Raw genomic sequence first — 24446 nt, forward strand, 5'->3', positions numbered from 1 at the left:
TGAGCCCTGTATGGGACAGTAACTGACAATATCTGTAAAACGCTGCGGAATATGATGGCGCTATATAAGTAAGCATAATAAATAAATAAATTGGCCGAATGCCATACAGAGTACAGCATTCTGCCGGAGGCTCGTCTGTGAGGAGGCGGAGTCTATGATTGGTCCACAGCAGTCTCCATTCTGGTCCGATCTCCGGCAGTGTTGATTAGCCGAATGCTGTACTCTGTATGGCATTCAGCTGGTCAATGCATTCCTATGGGGAAAAGTCAGCTCCCGCATATCGCAAGCTGACAGGGATCCTGATGTAATATAGGTACTTGGGTATGTTAGATGCCCCCAGACATGCTTCCCCTGCTGTCCCAGTTGCATTCCAGGGTGTTGGCATCATTTCCTGGGGTCTCATAGTGGACTTGGTGACCCTCCTGAGTCGAACAGTGGTTTTCCCCCAAACGAGTATTTATTCCCCATAGACTATAATAGGGTTCGATGTTCGATCGAATAGTCGAGTATTGAGCGGCTACTCGAATCAAACTTTGAACTTCGAACATTTCACTGTTCTCTCATCTCTATAGATAATCTATTTCATATATAGAGATAATATATTCATATTATATACATTTCATTTGTGGAATTTCCCTACATTGATATTGTTGGGTGAATACTCAGATTTTTTGGATCTGAGACATAAAGAGTACTAAGATCTACTATTACAAATGTTCATTCAATCCCAGTCCCACTCCTGAACAAGTGGTTTGCTAAAGACCCATTGCTTTTTCAGAGCTGGAATAAGTGTATAGGGTCTTTTGTTTGAAAGGATTTATAATGAAAGAAATGGCAGCTATCAGAAATGTATTAGCAAATGGAAATGTTGGGCTTTTCAATTGTCACCTGAGCAGAACTTTGCTACTAAACTACCTTTGTATTAATATATATTTTATTTTTCTTTGTTTTTTTCTCCTCCCTCCTGCACCAGGGGTGGGTCAGGTTTATTATATTTTGAGATAAAAATGTTTTGTATTGTTTAATACGTAATTTAAGAAAAGACTCTACACATCGTTAGGTGGCCTGTAATGGTAAAGTCTCCCTAAGCAGATATAACATCCCTTCAGACCTATGAACTATGTAGTAATGCTATATCCTCTGCATGACATGGAATGTATAATTTCAATTATAGATTTGACACTGTTGAACTAAAATTAGTTAGTCCAGTGCCCTAGGGCTGTATGAGTAAGCAGTCAGACAACTGATGTATGGTTCCATAGTACAGAGTCACACAGCCTCCATTGACTTCCATGTAGTCTCCATCAGTTGCCATATACGTAGAGTTAATCCCTTTAAGTAATGCTTCTAGGCTAGACAGTCTTCATAAGTTTGGCACATAATGGATGATAGAATTTTTTTCCTGGTGCATTTATATGGACAGCAGAACTATTTTACATACGTTCACCTGAAATCAGAGAAACTTGGAAACATGATGTGTAATGTTTCTTGAGGAACCTATCAAAAATACAACTTAACTTGAAGTTCACGGTTCTAAATGGCACGCCTCCTGTATCCAGCCAAGGTTTCATAAATAATTAAGCTTGAGGTCTCTGGTAAAATTTTACACTAAATATAGCTCAAGCTACTCTTACCGTTCCTGTTTTTCCTGATACACCATGGAGCACTGAACTCATAATGCATTTTTGTCACTTTTTATTAGGTTTTCAATGTATATATAGAGATAATTTCCAAAGCCTTGTTCAGTTTAGATATTATGCAGCAGCCGTGGAGTACATCCTACTTAATAGATAGATGCTAAAAGAAACTAGCCATGGATCTTCTATCAGATAGTCCAAATATGTTTTCTTGTCCAGAAAATGCCACCATTTGCAATGGCACAAGCTGTCTGTTGCCCCCCGACAACTACAATAAGATTCTTAACACAGTTTTGTCTACAACAATCACAATATTATTGGCTCTTGTTATGTTCTCCCTGGGCTGCAGTGTGGAGTTTAAGAAGTTTTGGGGTCACATTAGATGGCCATGGGGCATTATAGTGGGTTTTCTTTGCCAGTTTGGAGTCATGCCAATTGCCGGATTTGTGCTAGCACTTTCTTTTAATGTCCATCCAATTCAAGCTATTGTCATTCTTATTATGGGATGTTGTCCAGGAGGCACTGGTTCCAATGTCTTGTCATACTGGGTAGATGGAGACATGGATTTAAGGTAAGATTACTTTAATACATTAAATATATTTAACGTGTAATCACAGCTGTTTTTGCCTTATCTTCCTAGTCTTAGTTACTGGAGACTCAGGTCAATAGTGGAAACTAAGATCAGAAATTTTAGATTCCAATCTGCATAATCTGATGGGTTTTTTGGCTCAGGAAAAAAACAAAAAATATTTAACTATGGAAACAGGGCTGATATAGATACGAGAAGTAAAATGCTTCATTCTTCAGAAAATAAATTTATACACATATTGAAACAGGCCAGAAAGATAAAATGACACATTAACAATATATAATAGATCAATATCAAATAAAGAAGAAAGACTTCCTTCTAACTTTTTTGTTATCCATTCTTGATTTTCCCAAAAACTATTTTTACTATGATCAAAATTTATGTAATAGTTAAAAAACTAACTTTTATGAGTTGAAGTTAAAACTACGTATAAGGGTGCATTCAGACTACGTAACGCCGGGCGTGTATGAGAGCCGTACACGCCGGCATTACGGCAGACTGCCGAACACTTCCCATTCACTTCAATGGGAGCGCTCGTAAACGCCGCTGTTACGAGCGCTCCCATTGAAGTGAATGGGAAGTGTTCGGCAGTCTGCCGTAATGCCGGCGTGTACGGCTCTCATACACGCCCGGCGTTACGTAGTCTGAATGCACCCTTACATAGAAAAGAAATAGGACTTTAAATGCTTGGAATAAACTGCGGATATTGTATTTCATGTAATGATTTAAGGATATACTCTTCGTCAGGGGTAAAGGTTTTTCCCTGAGCTTAAACATTTACAACTACAAGCCATTAACCATTTCTTCAACATTTGCTAATACAATTTGCTTTTGAGGTTTTATGCTTCCCAGTTTGGGAATAAATCAGTTTCTTAGCCAGTGAACAACTCCAGCTATCAGACACAATAGTGCAATTGTACAGTGATTTACTAGGCTCACTATTTTGCAGCAGTTGTCTTCATAAATCATAATGTAAAAAATGAATCAGAGAAAAAGTTATACCGAATTAATATATTTTTAAAAGGATTGCCCAGTTTCAGCAAATATGTTATTGCTTCTATACTGAAAAGTTAAACAAATTTCCAATATACTTTCTATACCAATTTCTCACAATATTCTAGATTTAGGGACATCACGGTGGCCTTGCAGCATTGGAGTTCTTGGTTCAAATCCTGCCAAGGATTTGAACAACACCTGCAAGGAATTTGTATGTTCTCCCCATGTTTGCAAGGATTTCCTCTCATATTCCAAAGACATACTGATAGGAAAAAAAAAATGTAAGAGCTCGATCACAGCTGCGCCCGGTCTCCGTTCTGCAGGTTTCCGTTTTCCTGCACAAGACAGAGGCAGGATACGGAAACCTGCTGGACTGTTTCTCACCCATTCATTTGAATGGGTGAGAAAGCTGTCCGGCCAGCGTTTTACGCTCTCCGCCGCAAAACCAGGTTTTTTAATCAGGACACAGAGTCGAACATGCAGTACTCTGTGTCCGGATTAAAAAAAAACGGTTTCGCAGTGGAGAGCATAAAACGCTCACCGCCGCTCACGGCTGGACCCGGTCTGTGGTTTCCGTCTTCTTGCATGCAGAAGAAGGAAACCACAGAATGGAGACCCGAACGCAGGTGTGAACCTAGCGTAAGTTGTGAGTCTTATATGGGGCTCACAATCTACAAAAAAAAAGGGCAACATGGTGAAATCCCATCCATTTTGCAGTTAATATAAAATGTAGTTTTTGAGGTGCTTACGCTACGTGGAGCACTGGTTTCATACTCCTTATTACTGCTGATTTTGAGGCTTTACTGTCTCAAGAACAGCTCCAAAAATGTCTGAACGTTTTCCTTATTGATTTTAATGGGAGTGCAGAACCAGCAGCAGCAGTCAGAATCCCATTAGAGTCAATGAGACCCTGATAAAAAAAGACAAAACAAAAACCTAAATATAAATTTTTTTAAAACATCTAAAAAAACAAACAAACCCTGAGCTAAAAATGGAGCAGAAGTTAAGGCAGTTTTCTCAGCTTGCCAGAATAAGCAGTGTGGGGTTTTTTTTGAGACAAGGCTTTATCAAAACAGGTATCTACTTACCCGATATGAGATAAGACTCGAGATAAACCCATTTCACTTTATCTACTGCATACATTTAAATCTGTTCATATCTCAGCAGATTCCACTGACCAGATATAAAGATAAGCAATAAGGAAACTTTTCTTTTTCTATCTGTGCTTAATCTTGTTTTACAGCTATAATATGCCACCAGAAATTGTGGAAGCGTTAGTAAAGTGATGAAAGTCAGACATGTCTAAGCATATGCATTTTCCTCAGTGTAATCCAACCATTATGGACAACCTCCTATCTCCCTCCTTTCCTTTTCTATCTCTGTGATCTTTTGGGAAAGTTGAAACAGAAGAGCCCAAGAGTATCTAAAAAGCCTATAAAAAAAACAGTATACTGATAAAAAGTCTGGCTTTCTTATGAGCAAGTGAGAGCTACAGCTATTGCATCAACATTGATGTGTCTTTCCTTATCTTACTTCTGTTTTGACATATCCCAAGATCAGGGCCGTAGCTATTGTGGGTGCAGCAATAGCACTAGTTGTACCAAGTCCTGGAAGCACCATAGAAGTGAATAGAGATTTGGGGCTCCATTCCCATGGATGGTGAAGGGGGGCTTTCAGGCCCCTATTCTCCTGGATGCAGGGGGTCCCAGCAGTTAGAGCTGACATTTAATAACCCACCCTGTAGCCCATCTTGTAATGACAAAACACCTTTAACAGTTCGAGCTACATGTCATATTAACAGTAAGGACGCCACATACCTTAGACTTAAATCTACCTAGCATAGTACACACATAACTAACAGCAGAGACAAGTGCCTGTCTCTTCTTACTATTACAAAGCCACCAATGCTGTAATGTCATAACTTAGGTAAGCAGTGTGTCCACTGATTGCTGTAATGGGTTAGGGACCTAGGGGCTATTATATGTCGGATAGTGCCCATTATATTTTAGATAACTATGTTAATGTTAAACTCCTGTTGATTGATTTTTTTCTCGATCTTCTATTTGGTAATTCCTGAAGATTTATATGTAATAAATGATGTTCTAACAATACCAAACTTTATCTGATATCTTTTGTTATTTGCAGCTTAAGCATGACTACTTGTTCCACATTATTTGCACTTGGTATGATGCCTTTGTGTCTATTTCTATACACCAAAAAATGGGTTGACTCCAGTGCCATAGTTATACCATATGATAGCATTGGTAAGTAAAGACATAAATTTATTTTTGTTGAATATTTTACCAAAATGTTCATTTGTGGATAACTATACCTACAACAACCACCGAATATACCTCCATTAGAGTTGTGGTAAGGAGGAATCCGCTACAATTGAATCAGCTCTTGGCTCACGGCATGAGAGTGCCTATTTAACTAGTTGTATAATTGATAGGTAAGAAAGGCTCCATAGATCCAGTAAGATAATCTCTCTCCCGACAGCTCCTTACATGCAGGACACAGTTTCTTATGCTGCTCAATAGCAAGTTTTAAGTTTTGTCATGTTTATAATTGTTTTTAACCCCTTCCCGCCGATGGCACTTTTTGACTTCCTGACCAAGCTCGATTTTTCAAAACTGACATGTGTCACTTTATGTGGCAATAACTTTGGAACGCTTTAACTTACCAAAGTGATTTTAAGATTGTTTTTTCGTAACACATTGTACTTCATGTTAGTGGTAAATTTTGGTTGATATGTTTTGTGTTTAATTATAAAAAAATTGGAAATTTGGTGGAAATTTTGAAAAATATGCATTTTATAAAGTTTGAAATGATGTACATTACATACAGATAGTCAGACCGCCAAAATTATATCATAAATCTCATGTCCCAGATCTCTGCTTTATGTCGGCATCAAACTTTAGTCACCCTTTTAATTTTTACGGACATTATAAGATTTACAAGTGAAACAACAATATTCAAAATTTTCAAGAAATTTCCAAAACCCATTTTTTAAAGGGCCTAATCCAGTTATGAAAGCGTTTTGAAAGACCCTTGTATTAAAGCCCCCCATAAATCACCCCATTTTCAAAACTGCACCCCTTAAATAAGCCAAAACAACATATACCTAGTAATTTAACCCTATAAGTGCTTAACAGGAATTAATACAAAATGGAGGTGAAATTTTCAAATTTGAATTTATTTTACTAATATTTTCGTTTAGCCCTAGAATTTGCACATTCACAAGGGGTTAAAGGAGAAAACGCATCCCACAATTTGTTAGGCAAGTTCTCCCGACTACCATAGTACCCCACTTGTGGGTGTAAACTAATATATGGACGCACAGCGAGACGCAGGAGGGAAGGCGCGCCAAAGAGCTTTTAGAGGGCAGATCTGGCTGTGATCAGTTTCAGGAACCATGTCGCATTTACAAAGCCCTTGAGGAGTCAAAACAGTGGAAACCTCTAGAAAGTGACCCCATTTTGAAAACCGCACCCCTCAAAGTATTTATCAAGTGATGTAGTGAGCATTAGTAACCCCGAAGTGACTGTGTAAGCTGTGCGGAGTAAATTGGGTCACCAAATCCCATTCTATTTTCCCACTAGCTCCTATGACGCGGATGGGGAAGAGGAGCATTCTGGGGGGTCAGCGCTGGTGTATGCTCTCTCATAAGCTCTAAATATGGGGGGTCCCCTGAAAACGCTCGCACAGCTTACACATTTCCTTCTAGTCGCAGCCACTTATGTCCTAATGATTTGGCGACTTTTGGGGTTTTTGTCTTCACATTGTACAAGCTAGATTTTTATTTTTATTTTTTGGCAATGTGGCCATATGAGGGCTTGGTGTTTGCGGTATTAGATGAGCTTTTCAATGCCACCATTTTGGGGCGTGTAACTTATTGACTACATTTTATTAACTCTTTCTGGGTGGGATGTAAAAGGAAACATCAATTCTGGCATTTTTTTTTTCCCCGTGCAGCATACAGCATAAGTAACATGTTACCTTTATTCTGCGGGTCGGTACGGTTATGGCGATATCTCATTTATATGATTTTTTAATGCATTGCTATTTGTGCAGAATAGAATTCAATTCAGGGAAAAAAATCTATTGTTTTTGCATCGCCATCTTCTGAAAGGCATAACGTTTTTATTTTTCGCTAGACAGAGCTGGTTGAGGGCTTATTTTTTGCGGGAAGACCTCTTCTTTTTATTGGTACCATTTTGGTTTTCATCTGACCATTTGATTACTTTTTATTGAACATTTTGTAAGGGAAAGGTGGTGAATAATCATTATTTTGTGCGGTTTTCTAGGTTTTTTTTTTTACGATATTCGCCGTTCGGGTTAAATAATGTTTTAATTTTATTGTTCAGGTTATTACGGACGCAGCGATACCAAATATGTAATGTTTTTTTCTATTTTTCTTTATTTTACATAATAAAACATTTTATATGGGGAAAAAGGGATTTTTGGGGCTTTATTTATTTATAATTTATTTTAAACTTATTTAAACTTTTTTATTTTGACTTTTTTTTCACTTTTTTTTTCTGTCCCCATGGGGGATTGAAGCAGTGACCGGCTGATCACTGCTTCAATAGAGATACGCTGCAATACACGTGTTACACGTGTATTGCAGTGTATAGGAAGCTGTCAGCCTGTGTAGACGCACAGGCTGACAGCTTCATTTACGGCAGGATCGGCCAGGCGCGAGGACGGGGTAAGTGAAGGGGCAGACCCGGGGTCACTGATCAGACCCCGGGCTGCCCCCTACGAACACCGGCACCCCCCGAAACCGGCGCGGGGGGTGCCGATCGGCACCATATGACGTTGTAACCCCGGAGGTGCCGGTGGTCATGTTGATCACCGGCATCTCAGGGGTTAACACCCGCGATCGGACCCGGTTCCGACCGCGGGTGTTACGGGGCATTGTCAGCCGTGTATTACGGCTGACACCCGCTGTGCATGGTGCGCACACAGTTTCTGTGTGCGCACCATGCATCCGCAGTAATAGTACGGCGGTTTGCGGGAAGCCCTTCCCTGCAGCGCCGTACTATTACGGCGAATGTCGGGAAGGGGTTAAAGAAAAAAATCTGGCAAACCTCTTTAAACCCAGTGTACTAGTACATGAATGAATCTGTAACTAACATTTAACTACTGCCTACATTTTAAAATTGCTTAAGGCTCCTTCACAAAGTCCCACTTTTGATTTTTATTTTAGAATAAAATGTGATAGAAAACAAACACTTTGGAAATTACTTCTTTCTTTAAAATGTTCTTCCCCTTCCAACTGTCAAAGATTGTTGAATGTATAAAGAACCACTGTCACAGCCTATAGTACACTTCGATACTGTTTTATTTTTATATATAAGTATGTATAAAGTAGATTATAACAGCTTGTTCACACAGTGCAGATTAAGAGTAGCTTTTGTATGCATTTTAAGCCAAAACAATGAGTGGATCTTAAGCAAATTGTAAAGCTAAAATTAAGACTTATTTTTATATTCCGTTGTGTTCAAACACTGTCTACAATGTTTAAAGTTTAACTGTTATTCCACATTTTTTGTGTGGAATTATGCTATCAAAATTGCATCTTTAGCTATTAAATTATACATATCACTAGTTAAAGACACAGTTTGGACTGTGAGCTTTATATGTAGCACTTTCACAGGACACCAGAACCACCATTCTAGGCAGTGGCGTAACTACCGCCATAGCAGCAGAGTCAGCTGCCACAGGGCCCAGGACATTAGGGGCCCGGTGACAGCCGCTACCGCTGCTATCATTATACTCAGGGGTCTTTTCAGACCCCCGAGTAAAATGATCGGCAGCCCGGGAGAGGTAAGAAACATAGAAAACACTGTTACTTACATCTCCACGATCCTGCCAGGCCTCCTTCCTGACGTCTTTTCTGACGTCTCTGACGTCACATGAACCCGTCCTGCATCACGGGTCATGTGACATCCAACGTCATTGAACAAGGACGGCAGCGGAGGACAGCAGCGTAGAAGCCAGGGGACAGGTAAGTAACAGTAGTTTTTTATGTTTTTATTCCCCCGGGTCTCCGATTAGCATATTCTTGGGTCTGAAAAGACCCCAGAGTATAATAATTGTTTATGGGTGTCCACAGTGGGACATAATACTGTGTGCAGGGGCAACTATGGGGGATAATACTGTGTGCAGGGACCACTATTGGGGATAATACTGTGTGCAGGGGCCACTATTGGGGCATAATAGAACACTCAAGAATGCGTAGGAGGGGGTCGGTTGAGGTCTTCGGTGTCGGTCAGGGGGGGGAGCCATGTCAAAAGTTCGCCACGGGGCCCCCGCCATTCCTAGTTACGCCACTGATTCTAGGTAATATAAAAACAGAGATACAGCTATTTATTTTAAGTGACAACCACCTTTCACAAGTTCTACCTCTGTATTTGTAATATAAACTGGGGCACATTTGCTTACATTGTCTAGAAGTTAGACAATGAAAACCTAGACTAGACAGTCTTAAACTGCCCCAGATTTATGAAAGTGTGTGATACTGCTTCTTGATAAATCTGTCAAATTTAATCTGTCCAGTCTAAGGGCTCGTGCACGCAGAGTTAACACAAGTGCATTTCAGCATAATACACGTGTATAGAATACACGTGTTAAAATAACACTTCCATTGACTACAATGAAATTTTTTACACGTGTAAAAAACGCATCAAAAAACGTGCCAAAAAATGTGACGCATTTTTTGACGCGTTTTTTACACGTGTAAAAAAATTCATTGAAGTCAATGGGAGTGTTATTTTAACACGTGTATTCTATACACGTGTATTATGCTAAAATGTGCTCGCGTTAACTCCGTATGCACGAGCCCTAACTTTAAATCTTCTATTGGTTGACTTAGTTCATGCCAGAAAAATGCTACAAATATTGGTGTCATAACTAAGCCCACACCCCTTTCAATTGCTATACCCTATTCCTGATAGCTTACACTCCTTTTCCTGGAAGTCATAAATGTTTCTAAGAAGACTTGTTAGGCAGCTTTTTGTTCACATTACACCATAATGTTATTGCCTTTTGCTTATTAAATATCCCTCTGTGTATATAGGACAAATTCTCTCTGATAACATTTAGAGCATTGCTAGGGAGAACTTTAGAGCCTGTTTTCTATTAAAAGGAAGTAAACAAAGTTAAAAAAAAAAAAAAAGTATATTACAAAAATGTTCACCAAACACCCCCAACAAAAAAAGTGAAACGACAGTTACATAACAGAAGATATACTTGAACAATCCATTCAGTTACAAAAACTCCCTATTGAAAACCTAATGACATAGTGACCCGCTGCTGATATATCCAGTGATGGCTGATGGCGAACTGTGGCTGATGCAGAAACCTGGCAACACGTTTTCTATTTCCCTGTAGCAGCACCACAAGGGAAATTAAGCATTACATGTAGTAATGCTTATAAGTAATAGGCACTCTGCGTAGTTGATCTCAGCTCATGGCTAATACAGTATATATATATATATATATATATATATATATATATATATATATATATATATATATATGGGTCCTGAAAGAGAGAACCTCCCTATTAACTGGTGTAGAAAATGGCTTTTCTAAACCAGACATTCACTTCTATTCTGCATAGAGTCCATATAATGAATCTTTCCGAAATGTACCAGTAGTTGCAGCATCATCTGAGGGAGCAGTAAAATATTTACTAGTTCATTCCTTTCAGTTTTATCTTTTCTTTGACACTTTAAACTCATTGGCTTGGAATCTATTATTTTGAAGCCTTTCCTTGAAAAGTGCGGAGTAGTCACTTAGTGCGCTTCCATTATTCAGGTAGTGATTTTTGAGGGCACTGTGATATTGACTCTGGGAAATAGTAGAAGCAAATCAAGCTGAGGTGATAAATAGAATAGATAAAGGTATGTATTATTACAAGAGATTAACGCCTGCACGAGGTTATTGGACAAGGTAAATTAAGTGAGCTGAGAAGTAAGAATATCTTTACCGCATACTGAGCAGTCTGAGGAAGAAAACACTGCTCTCTCACACAGGTTTACACGTTAAGGCTGCCTTCACATGATGTAAACGTGCGTTTTTTGCGCATTTTTTACACGTGTAAAAAATGGCATTGAAGTCAATGAGAGTCTGATTTTTACATGTGTATTTTGACAAAATCAGCTCGCGTTTACATCGTGTGAAGGCAGCCTAATACTTATTATTGTGAAAACATCTGTGAGAAACCATCAGTTTGTATATGCATTATGTATATACTTCTTTTAATCTACAACACTAGATAGAACATTAGTCCAAGCCTCTGCATGAAATACCTTCCCTACGTCATCACTGAACTACATTTCCCAGCATGCTTGAGGAGAAGTGAGAAATATAAGAACTTCTTAGGTATTTCCCATTCCTTTTGTAGCCATTCTTGGCTTTGGGTCAAAAAATCGCAACAAAATCTGCTACAAAAAAATCAGCTTTTCCAAAGTGTGGCGCCTCAGCCTTTAAGTCATTTTCATGGTATTTATTTAGTTCTAAGGTGAAATGGTGATAATCTGAGTACAAAAAAGGCGTCTTATGCAGATATCTCCTTTTCTGATGAATAACTATCCATCTCCTCATCATCTAGTTAAAAATTAGCATATATATATATATATATATATATATATATATATATATATATATACTGTATATATAATCAATTTTTTTATTTTTTTTTATCCATTTATTAAGCAATTCACAGACAGCGTATCATATACCTTATGCGTGGCAGACAGGATTACTCACGTGTATTAATATGTTTCTATTTTATTAGGCATTTCTTTGGTAACTCTAGTAGTTCCTGTTGGAATTGGAATATTTGCAAACTATAAATGGCCTAAACAAGCAAAGATTATATTAAAGGTAAGGAAAACAAAAGTAAATAAAAATTGATGCATAAACATACATGATATATTGTGGAATCAGTTCTTCATGTGCCTACATGGTCTGCTGGAACATGGTATCCTTGATAGAAGAAATGGATAGGGCACGGGAAGGTCCATCAGCAGTGGAATAGCAGTGGTCACAATTGAGAATATAGGCCACAAGGCTGGAAGGCCTGTGGCTCCCTCACAACACATCTACCAGTGGAGTTACTGAAGTAGCTGCGGTCTCTGTAGTTTCCAATAGGTTAAACTACACAGGCTTCAGATACTACAATAGATCCTGGATCGGTGGACTTCAGTTTTGGGCACCACTAAGAATCAGAATTTTGTATGGACAGTGCACACAACATGACCCAGTGTGCTAGTATACTGAAATGAAGAAGATGTAAGATGGGAAAGAGAAAAGCAGTAAGTAAAAGTAGGGATTGGTTTGGGAGTCTGTATATATTAAGGGGCAAGAACAAGTGTCTGAATTTACAGTATATTGATAACTGTTCTGAATAAGGTTTGTAGACTGGACTAGTCTGTAGTTTAGACTGGATTAATTTTAGGATGTGGTCTGGATTTGATATTAATTTTGGTGTTTGGTCTGGGGTCTGGAATCCATGCAGCTGGAGTAGATCTCTATTCAGGCACATGGACGTGTGACTAATTTATGAAGAGGCCGGAGCATTTTCATAAATCAGTCAAGACCTTTTAGACTGCATAGAAAACACCAGTCTTAATACATCTGCCCCATTGTCTTATTGCATCACCCAGCATCTCTTTAGACTGAGGTCATGGATTTCTCCCCTTGAAGGGCACCTGAAGTTGAAATATCCGCAGGGTCTTGCCAGACAATCAGTTTTCTGGCCTTCAGAAATGATTTCCTATCCATGATTTTTCTGCTGCTAACAGCCCCATTATGATTGCAGCACATTTTGCATTTCTAAGGCAGGAGGCATGTACAGCAAATAACAGTCCCCCATTCCCATATCCATTATAACTACTACTGGCAGTAACTTCTTTACATGTAATTCTGCCATGAATAACAAAAAATTGTAAAGAAAAAGCCGAGAAAAGTCCAAGTGACCACAATGTAGGAGACTGAGGGACAGTAGACTGCAAATCCATGTTATGATCCCTGACACAAAATAGAGAAATCTGAGCACTATATAAAAAAATAGCATTATCTATCCCAAACACCATAAAAAAAACTGAATGCTGCAAAGTACACACTAATGTATTTTCATCACCTCACCTACCCCCAAATATAGCAATCAAAAAATCATACATAACAAAAAAATCGGTAGCAATAAAAACTACACCTTGCCACACAAATAAAGAGCCTTGACATATCTCTGGCTCTTTATTAAACAGTAAAAATGTTATATGCATCCGAATACGGTGACTTCAGGCAAACCGTTTACCTTAGAAAATTGATGTTTTATTTAGTAAAATAAATATAGCATTGCCATAATTGTAATGACCCACTGGACAAAGTTGCCATGTCATTTGTAATGTAGCTTTAACGCTGTTAAAACAAAATGCAAAATAATGATAGAATTTTTACACTGACCCCCAAAAATGTCATTAAAACCTAATCAAAACTTTATACGTACCCAAAACGGTGCCAAATAAAAGTAAGACTATGTACAAATATGAAAAAAGTTTCCATGCATTAACGTGCAAACTACCCTGTGTTCTTAAAGGGTTAAAGATAGCGCCATGTAAACCCAGGCTTACACAGAGGTTTACTTACTTTTTTCCTAAACCTGCTATGTAATCAATAAGACATGAAGAATACAACTGTGATAGGCCAGGTTCAAATCTGCACATGGGTTTGCATTTGGGGAGTCCGCTTGGGGACCTCCCCCGAACAGAAACCTAATCTGCATAAAAAAAACGGTTACCTCCGGAAACCCGTGGACCCCATAGACTATAATGGGGTCTGTGTAGTTTCTACATGAAAAATGCGGAGAAAAAAGGGCTGCTTGTAGGATTTTTCTCTTTGCAGAGGGGAACGGAGTGGCCCGAACGCAGATGTGAACCGTTTCTTATTAGTTTAGTTATATTGTACTTGTCTATAACGGTGACTTAGATAACAGTCAGACACATTTTATTAGCTATCAGTCCAGAAATCTAGGTAATTCCGAAGAGTTCAACAATGTTTTCTTGCAATTATTTGCAAATGTATTTCGGTGTAATATGCCTATTACAAGTAAATTCTTTTTCCTCAAAAAGGAAGATTATTGCCTGTCCTTAATTCTTTTCCCCCTTCAGGATTCACATTAGGCTTTCACCGGAAAACTGCATTAAAAACACTAATCAAACCTATTCCAGTCCTGATCTGCTGACTGTAGTTTGGCACATGGACATATTTAACCCTTTAACAACCAATGATCAATATATCCATAAAAACCAGGTGGCAGTTCAAAAGCAATCTTGGCATTACGGTGTTGAACAGAGTAATGACATTACTCATATTTTAATTGCACAAATGGCACCATAATTGTCTCTTAACATATTTCAGAGATCTTGAATATTGGATTAATCTTTTTTGTCTGTTTTACTATAAATTCAATAAACAAAATTCAGAAAGAAGACTTTTTGTCTTGCAGGTGGGGTCAATAACAGGAGGCATTCTCATTGTTACTATAGCTGTGATTGGAGGAGTATTGTACAAAGGATCCTGGACCATTGACCCAAAATTGTGGATTGTAGGAACTATTTTCCCTGCTATAGGATTCATTGTGGGATTTCTTCTAGCAGTCATGGCCAATTTATCATGGCGCAGGTAATTAGTTCTCCCTTATGGGTTTGAGTTGAACAATGTACTATGAGATGACGTTGTTGGTGTGATCTTCTGCTACTACTTCTGCTCATACTGTAAATCCTTTTATGGGTGTCTTCTGTGAAACACTTATGTTAAATGTGCTAAACTGGTGAAAGGTAGTAAGAGAAAGGAATGTATATGGTCTACTATTGTATTTAAAGTTCACAATACAGTTTTTGAATAGGTTTACAGTGAAAAAAACAACCATGGAAATCCTAGTTTCTACTACTTGTGTCAGCATTTTAATATATAACACTGAATAATTCCAGCAGAAGCGTGGGAAGGTTCAAGGCTGTACAGCTGGTACTGTAGTCATGGGCCAAGGCTAAAAAGTTACTATCTGCCCCTGCACGGGACTCACATAGTTATACTCAAACTAAATGAATATATTAGAACTGGCAAATATGGAGTTTATTAGTTGCACAGTTAGTTTTTTCCCAGTTCTGAAGGACACTTTACAGGTTCTGGAAATATTCCGTTTATCTTTATACATTATATTTATTAATTTTTTCCCTCAGTTGTCCATTACATGTATATAATGGGTTACCAATAAGAGCAACAGCAATGAAGCCATTTTTGTAGTTGTGTCATTTTTTTTTACACTTGTTTATAGGAGTATGTTTTACTGTTCTGTTAAATACATTGGACCATTTATTTCAATTCCGTATTTAAAAATAATAAAATTAAAAATGTATTTAGGTGTCGCACTGTGGCGCTAGAGACCGGCATGCAGAACACACAGCTATGCTCTACCATTGTACAACTCTCATTTACACCTGAGCAACTGGGTCTGATCTTCACGTTTCCATTGATATACAGTATTTTCCAAATCCTAATTGCCATTCTTTTTCTAATAGGTAAGTCCACCTCAATTTTAAATTGTTTTTAAAGCAGTAAAGAATGTAATGGAAAGTAAAAAGGACTTCTATACCTACAAAGCCACAAGAGTAGTATCAATGTAGAATAAAGAATAATGTTTGGATGTAAAAAGAAAAAAACACAAAGCACTACATAAAATTTGTGGTTTTGGGGTTTGTTTGTTTTTTTTTTAGTAAAATGCTGAACTAATACAAATTAATCAATTTACATATTATCTTGCTCTTGATATGTTAATTAGCTTTTCACAACCAATAGATCAATTTTAATATTAAATTTGGAAAAATATCAACAAAAAGATAAATTAGCAGGTTCCAACTAGTACCGGAAATCTGATTTTTACCTTACAATAGGCTTACACTGGCATTCGACAGTTAGCCACAGAAATCTGCTGACTCCATAGGCTATAATGGGATCCGCTGGGTTTCTGCCCGAAAAATACAGAGAGAAAAGCCATGTTTGCAGGACTTTTCTCTCTGCATTTTTTCACTTTGCCCTTACTGGCTTCCGCCACGGGCAATTTACGGTGTTTCCATCCCGTGGGGCCCCGGCCTAAAAAAGGTAAAACATATATGTATGTATTTATTTCCAATATTCTTTGGAATTTTGTTGCAAAATCACTTCAAAGCTCATTATTTGAATACAGCCAAAATCAAATTTGCAGTCTGTAGCAATGGATTGTACAAGTAATGCCCAAAAATAATTTCTGACTGAGTTTATGGCTAATTTATTTGCTGTTTTTACTTCTAGGTTACCAAATTTACAAAAGAATATGTGGCAAAAAAGTCGAAGTAGAAGACGCAGTTCAGTCACCTTATGAACAGACAAATGAAGGATTTGATCTTAATGAAAAGCCAAAGAACTGAGCAACATCAAGACAAATGATGTTTTATTGGTAAACTTGTCTTTCACAACAATATTCTCTGTAAATGGATGAATTCTCTGTGTGCAGCATACGTGATAATAGACATAACCTTTAAAGAGGACCTTTCATCAGATCGGGCACATGCAGTTCTATATACTGCTGGAAAGCTGACAGTGCGCTGAATTCAGCACACTATCGGCTTTCCTGATCTGTGCCCGGTGTAAAGCGCTATCGGTCCCGGTACCGTAGCACTTTACAGTCAGAAGGGCGTTTCTGACACTTAGCCAGGGACGCCCTTCTGCCCAACAACGCCTATCGCGCTGTGCTGTGTGAGCGGGGAGGAACGCCCCCTCCCTCTCCTGATAATACTCGTCTATGGACGAGCACTGTGAGCAGAGGGAGTGGGGAGTTCCTCCCCGCTCACACTGTACAGCGGGATAGGCACTGCTGTGGAGAAGGGCGTCCCTGGCTAAGTGTCAGAAACGCCCTTCTGACTGTAAAGCGCTACGGTATCGGTCCCGGTACCGTAGCGCTTTACACCGGACACAGATCGGGAAAGCCGATAGTGTGCTGAATTCAGCGCACTGACAGCTTTCCAGCAGTATATAGAACTGCATGTGCCCGATCTGATGAAAGGTCCTCTTTAAGTCATAATAACCTTCAATATGTACTATGAGCCTGCAGGGAGGAAAAAAACTTCAGCACTCTGCTACATCGTTCTGTTGTCCCTACATTGGCCTTCTCTATTGCATATTGTAATACAATTTTTTTTTTTTTTTTTATGGAACTGATATTTATCTATTTCACCCTCTGACAAAAGTGTGTTTTTCAATATGTAGCAGAGCTCAGTATATCATTATACACGGCTTATTTTAATGTCTTCCTCCTTTCCATGGTTTACCACTGGGTCAGTTAGACTGTTGACGTACTGTTTTGACTATTGGGCATGTAAATAATATACAGTGCTGTCATTTGACAGAAAATACTTCTAACTTATACAAACTTATGTTACTTAGAGAAGATTCAAACTCCTTATATAGAGATTGCCTTTAGGCAAAAAATCCCATTTAGCAACATAATGTTATCCTACTAATATTATAAGTGTGAAAGTTTGTGTGTTTGGATGTTTGTGAGTTTGGATGTTTGTTCCTCAATCACGCTAAAACGCCTGGACGAATTTGCGTAAAATTTTCCACAAACATAGTTTTCCCTTAGGATTGAGTCACAGGATACTTTTGGTGCCACTAAACAACATGGCTTCCTTGCAGGAGACTCACAAAAGCAGGACTCCTAGCCCCAGCTATAGACTCACACACACTGCCTGGCATTTCCTGCCTCAACCTGCCTGCACACTCCTTACTGTCACCTCAGGAGTAGCCCTCACTCTACTCACTCACATTTACATATAGCTTTCCACTATATAACAGATCACATGTCTGTATCACTACATACACAATACACTACACTCACTGCATACACAATACAACACATCACATTGTCTGTATCACTACATACACAATACAACACAACACATCACATTGTCTGTATCACTACATACACAATACAACACATCACATTGTCTGTATCACTACATACACAATACAACACATCACATTGTCTGTATCACTACATACACAATACAACACATCACATTGTCTGTATCACTACATACACAATATAACACATCACATTGTCTGTATCACTACATACACAATATAACACATCACATCACATTTGCTAGCCCACCAAACTTTTTCAAGCACTTTTACAGTTTCACACGTCTGTGTCCGCCCAATTCTCAAATCACCGCAGACGAAGTCGCGGGTAAAAGCTAGTTAAAACTAAATCTATAGTAATATACTGCCTATAAAACCACATAGACATAACCACACAAACCTGAATAGGATTATTAAAACCACAGTCCCTGCCTTTCTGGTCCATTTAATTTCACATTACTATATTATTTCTGAAATTTCCCCACTGTGGGACTATTAAAGGATTATCTTATCTTATTCAAGACACCTATATTCATTTCATATGGGAATTCACTCATAAACATGTCTGATATTACTTGTCGGGCTGCCACTCATAAATATGTGTCATCCAATTGCAGCATGGCCACTTATTGTTAGTGGGCAGTATGGACTACACCAAATAAGAATTCAATGCAACTGACCCCACACATGTTTTATGCCATACAATGGCTTTATCAAGGGCTCACGGGGATGCATGTCAACTACTTATGACACCACTGATTTTTAATTTGGTGCAGTCTGTACCACCACCACCATCTATTAGATAATGCAGAATTATGAGAGGCGGCCCCATAAGTGATTATTGATTACATTTATAAGTGACATTCCAAACCGAATTATCATTGCATACATAATTCATTAATGTGAAAGTGAAAAGAAATCCAGTGACCAGTGAGGTTATGTATCTGCTTTTATAGGTATTATATTATTAAAGGGGCTCTATCATTGGGAAAAATAATTTTTAACTGAGCACATACTTGCATAGCCTTTAGAAAGGCTATTTCACAAATACCTTTTATATGTAAATCCCCTCAGTAGTCTTTGAATTAGCCCGTTTTTATTCATATGCTATTTAGCCTCCAGGGAGCACTCCGGAAGTCTTACGCTAGGTTCACACTAGCGTTCGGCAGTCCGTTCTCAGCTTTCCGTCTTCTGCATGCAGAAGACAGAAACCTGTCAGATTGGGTCCGTCCGTGAGCGGCGTGAGCGTTTTATGCTCTCCGCCGCGAAACAGTTTTTTTTAAAAAAAATCAGACACAGAGTACTGCATGTCCGATTTTAAAAAACAGTTTCTCGGCGGAGAGCATAAAACGCTCACCGCTGCTCACGGCCAGACATCTTTCAAACACATTCAAATGAATGGGTATGAAAGAGTCCTGCAGGTTTCCGTCTCCTGCCTCTGTTTTTTGCAGGAAACGGAAACCGGGCGCAGATGTAAATGAGCGCTTAGAGAGCACTGTCTGCTATTCTCTCCTATGTGTGTGTACAGCACAGGCTGCTGCTGCTGACTCATCTCCTTCTTGGGTCATTTATGCCACATGGAGTCCAGGGCTTAAACAGAAACTGCATTTACATAACTTACGCTAGGTTCACACCTGCGCTCGGGTTTCCGTTCCTCTGCTTTGGGATCCGAAAAACGGAAACCCAATCCACTTAAAAAAAAAAAAGTTACCCACTAGACTATAATGGGTTCTGCTGAGTTTTCGCCCAAAAAAATGCAGAGAGAAAATTTCTGCTTGACAGACTTTTCTCTGCATTTTTCAAGAAAAATAGGGGATGGAGTCCAAGAACGGAAAGCGGTCGCTGCTGTGGATTCAGCCTTACCTAGATTGTCCACTTAGGGGATGCATAGATCAGGTCCGTTTCATTGAACTAGATTATTAAAAGATGATCTGATTCTGTTTTTCAGATAAAGTGGTCTATTACACCTTCTTATATGTATGCTTGTATGAATGCATGGAGGACAGCAATGCTATGGGCATACCATATGACTTCCAGTGGACATGGCCTCAGGCAGCTAATTATAGAGTAGTTATTTTCTAGAGTCATAGATAATGAACTAAATCACATAGGACGTAGGATCATAACGGCTCTGCAAAGTAGCATTTTATCTGCTGTAGTACACATCTTATACTCTTTGCTATAGAAAACCATTAGTTTATAAATGTGGAGTGAAAAGTGGGTAACTAGGTGACAGAAATATATAAGAAACATCTCTAGCCATACTTAGAGATGCAATAAATTCATGAAAATGTCCTTTAGGCTATATTCACACCTGCACAGGGTACCCATCCAAGGCCAATCCATCAGAGAACACCGCAAGAAAAGGAGCTGCAAGCCCAACTTCTCATCTGATTATTTTAGTTCAGCCCCATACATGTCCATCATTTTTGGGAAACTCCATCAGACCAGAAGAACCAAAATAAAGTGTAGATATGAACATTGAATTACTGTTAACCACATGAGGACCGCCGTACGTAAATTTACGGCCTCATGTGCTGGTACCTAAAGACCGGACTATTGCCGAAATACGTCCGGCCTTTAGGTACCTTTCTGGCGGGGGGAGGGGTGCGGGGGGGACAGGGGTTAGGTGTTACTAACACCTAACCCCTTCCTCCATAACGTCCAGTCGGAACTGAGTCCGACTGGACGTGTTAACCCTTTCGATCGCGCCGTCAAACATCACGGCGCGATCGAAAGGGATCCGCCGACAATTGAAAGTGATCGGCACCCCCCGCGGCGAGATCGAGGGGTGCCGATGTCAGTAACAGGTAGTCTGGGGTCTGGCCAGTGACCCCAGACTACCGGAGCCCCCACATACCTGGTGATCCTGCCAGGCGGTGGAGGAAGTGAGCGATGTGTCTCACTTCCTCTGCAGCTTGCAGGACACGAGCAGGCTCATGTCCTGCTCGTGTCCTGCAAGCTACTATACAGAATCAGTTGGTGCTTTCCTCAAAGCATCAACTGATTCAAGTGTCCTAAAGGGACACATGAAAAAGTTAAAAAAAAAGTTTAAAAAAAAAAAAAAAAAGTGTATGAAAAAAGTAATAAAATTCTAAAGTCCAAAAATCCCTTTTTTCTATACAAAATGAATTATGTAAAAAAAAAGCACTAAAAATTAAAAAAAGCAATACATATTTGGTATCCCCGCGTCCGTAACAACCTGTACAATAAAACTGAAATAATATTTAATGTACATGGTGAACGTCGGGGAAAAAAAACGGAAAAAACTCGCCGGAAGTAATGATTTTTTGCCATCTCATCCTACAAAATATGCTATAAAAAGTGATCAAAAAGTCATATTCACCCCACAACAATGCCAATAAAAAGCGCACATTTTCCCGCAAAAAATAAGCCCTCAACCAACACTGTCAACCGAAAAATAAAAATGTTACACCTCTCAGAAGATGGCGATGCAAAAAACATTGATTTATGTCCCCATATGTGTTTTTGTTCTGCAGACTTAGTATCGCATAAAAAAATAGCATAAACGAGGTATCGCCGTAACCGTACCGACCCGCAGAATAAAGGACACATGTTACTTATACTGTACGCTGCATGGCGAAAAATTTAAAATGTAAAACTCAATGCAGGATTGATTTTTTTTTTTTTTAATCCAGCAAGAAAGAGTTAATAAAATGTAATCAGTAAGTTGTAGGCACCCAAAAATGGTGTCATTACAAAATGCATCTCATCCCGCAAACAACAAACCCTTATATGGCCATGTCACCAGAAAAATAAAGAAAATATAGCATCTAGCAATGTGAAGGCAAAACCCCCCCAAAATCGCCAAATTATTAGAACACAACTGGCTGCGGCAGGTAGGGAATATATAAGCTGTGCGAGCGAATATCAGGGGACACCCCAGATTTACAGCTTATGAGCGAAAAAACACCAGAAGTGACCCCCAGAGTGACTCGACCAATCATAGGAGCTCCTGGGACATAGTAGGGAATTTGGTGTCTGCAATGTTCTCCGCACTGCTTATATGTTCCCTCTTCGCCATCCGCTGTGCAGTCACGTCCAGGATACTAATACTCACTACACCCCCTGATAAATTCTTTGAGGGGTGCAGTTTTCAAAATGGGGTCACTCCTTTGGGGAATCCGCTTTTCTGGTACCTTACAAGCTCTACAAACATGACATGGCGTTCAAATACCAAACATCCAAATCTGTGCTCCAAAAGCCGCATAGCGCTCCTTCGCTTCTGCGCCCTGCTGTGCGCCCAAACTGCAGTTTATGCCACATGTATGACACATGTATGACACTGGTGTACCCGTTATATCGGACGTAATGTCATATGTGGTATAAACTGATATTAGGGCACAGCCAGACACAGAAGGGAAGAAGGGTTATTGGGTTTTTGGAGCACAGACGGTTTGGTTTTTGGATGCCATGACGCTTTTGCAGAGCTGAAACGCCAGTAACGTCCCTGATATGAGACGTTATTTTGGAAACTACACCCCTGAAGGATTTATCCAGGGGTACAGAGAGCATTTTTAACCCCCAAGTGTTGCTATAACTTATTATCCATAAATAAATACGAAGCTGATTGTGAAAGGTGAAAATGACAATTTTTCCAGGAATCCGTCATTTCAGTGCGTAATATATTGTGCCCGACTTGTATCAGAGATGAACGCTCTAAAAGCTGTTGTGCCCGGGATACCCGCTTACCGGTTTTTGGAGTGTCTCTGCTGACATAAGTTGGGCACAACATATCAGATACTGAAATGGCGAATCTCTGGAAAATTTTCATTTTTAACTTCTCATTATCAGCTGTGATTTCATTTCTGGAAACTAAATAAATGCAACACTCAGGGGTTAAGAATGCTCGCTACACCACTTGATAAATCCCATGAGTGGGGTAGTGTCCAAAATGGGGTGACATGTCTGCAGATTCCACTTTATTGGCAATTCAGGGGCTTTGCAAAAGTGGCATGACTTCCAAAAACCAAACTGTGCTCCAAAAACCAAAATAGCGCTCCTTCCCTTCTGTGCCCGGCTGTGCCCAAACAGCCATTTATACCCACATATGGCATTAAGTACGTTATCCGGGGTACACCAGTGTCATACATGTGGGCATACACTGCTATTTGGGTACCCAGCAGGACGCAGATGTGAAGGAGCGATATGTGCTTTTGGAGTGCAGATTTAGATTCTTTGTTTTTGGACACCACGTCACATTTGCAGAGGCCCTAAAATTGTCCCTACAAAATGGGGTCACTTCTTGGTGAATTCCAGTTTACGGTCACCTGTGTAGTTTCTAAAATGGGGTCACAATGGGGGGTTTCCATTGTATTGATACTTTAGGGGCTCAGCTAATGCGACATGGCACCTGAGAACTATTCCAGCCACATCTGCTTTCTAAAAGCCAAATAGCGCTCTTTCCATTCTGAGCCCCACTATGTACCCATACAGCAGATTATGGCCACATATTGGGTATTTCCGTGTTAAGAAGAAATTGTGTAACAAACTCTGGGGGGCTTTTAATTCTTCAGCTACTTGCAAAATTAAAAATATGGCGCTAAATGGATAATTAATTGGAAAAAAAAGTAATTTTTCATTTTTACGTCCCATTGTTAATAAAATCTGTGAATCAGCTGTGAGGCCAAAATGCTCACCAAACCCCTAGATAAATTCTATGAGGGGTGTAGTTTCCAAAATGGGGTCACTTTTAGGGGGTTTCCACTGTATTGGTACTTTAGGGGCTCTGCAAATGCGACATGGCACCTGAAAAATATTCCAGCAAAATCTGCCCTTCAAAAGCCGAACAGCGCTCTTTCCATTCTGAGCCCCGCCATGTTCCCATACAGTAGATTATGGCCACATATGGGGCATTTCTGTGTTCAGGAGAAATTGTATAACGAACTTTAGGGAGCTTTTTCTCCTTTATCCTCTTGTGAAAATGAAAAATTTGGGGCTAAATTGACAGTTTGTTGGAAAAAAAGTAAATTTTCATTTCCATGTCCCAATGTTAATAAAATCTGTGAAACAGCTGTAGGGTCAAAATGCTCTCTACCCTTTGATATGTTCTGTGGGGGGTGTAGTTTCCAAAATGGGGTCACTTTTAGGGGGTTTCCACTGTATTGGTTCTCTAGGGGCTCTGCTAATGCAACATGGCACCTAAAATTATTCCAGCAAAATCTGCCATCCAAAAGCAAAATAGCGCTCCTTCCATTCCAAGCCCCTCCATGTTCCCATACAGCAGAATA

The 24446-nt window shown here is 39.3% G+C and overlaps 1 protein-coding gene across 1 annotated transcript; it reads left to right on the forward strand.

The window, feature by feature from the left end:
• Window positions 1-1813: 1813 nt before the first annotated feature.
• On the forward strand, window positions 1814-16700 carry LOC142193819 (ileal sodium/bile acid cotransporter-like). The gene is made up of 6 exons (XM_075262829.1): window positions 1814-2208; window positions 5368-5486; window positions 12032-12120; window positions 14744-14919; window positions 15658-15815; window positions 16585-16700. Exons 1-6 carry the CDS (start codon window positions 1814-1816, stop codon window positions 16698-16700), a joined length of 1053 nt encoding a protein of 350 aa, XP_075118930.1.
• The last annotated feature ends 7746 nt before the right edge of the window (window positions 16701-24446 follow it).

This window comes from Leptodactylus fuscus, chromosome 2 (genome assembly GCF_031893055.1).
Source record: "Leptodactylus fuscus isolate aLepFus1 chromosome 2, aLepFus1.hap2, whole genome shotgun sequence".
NCBI classification, from domain to species: domain Eukaryota; kingdom Metazoa; phylum Chordata; class Amphibia; order Anura; family Leptodactylidae; genus Leptodactylus; species Leptodactylus fuscus.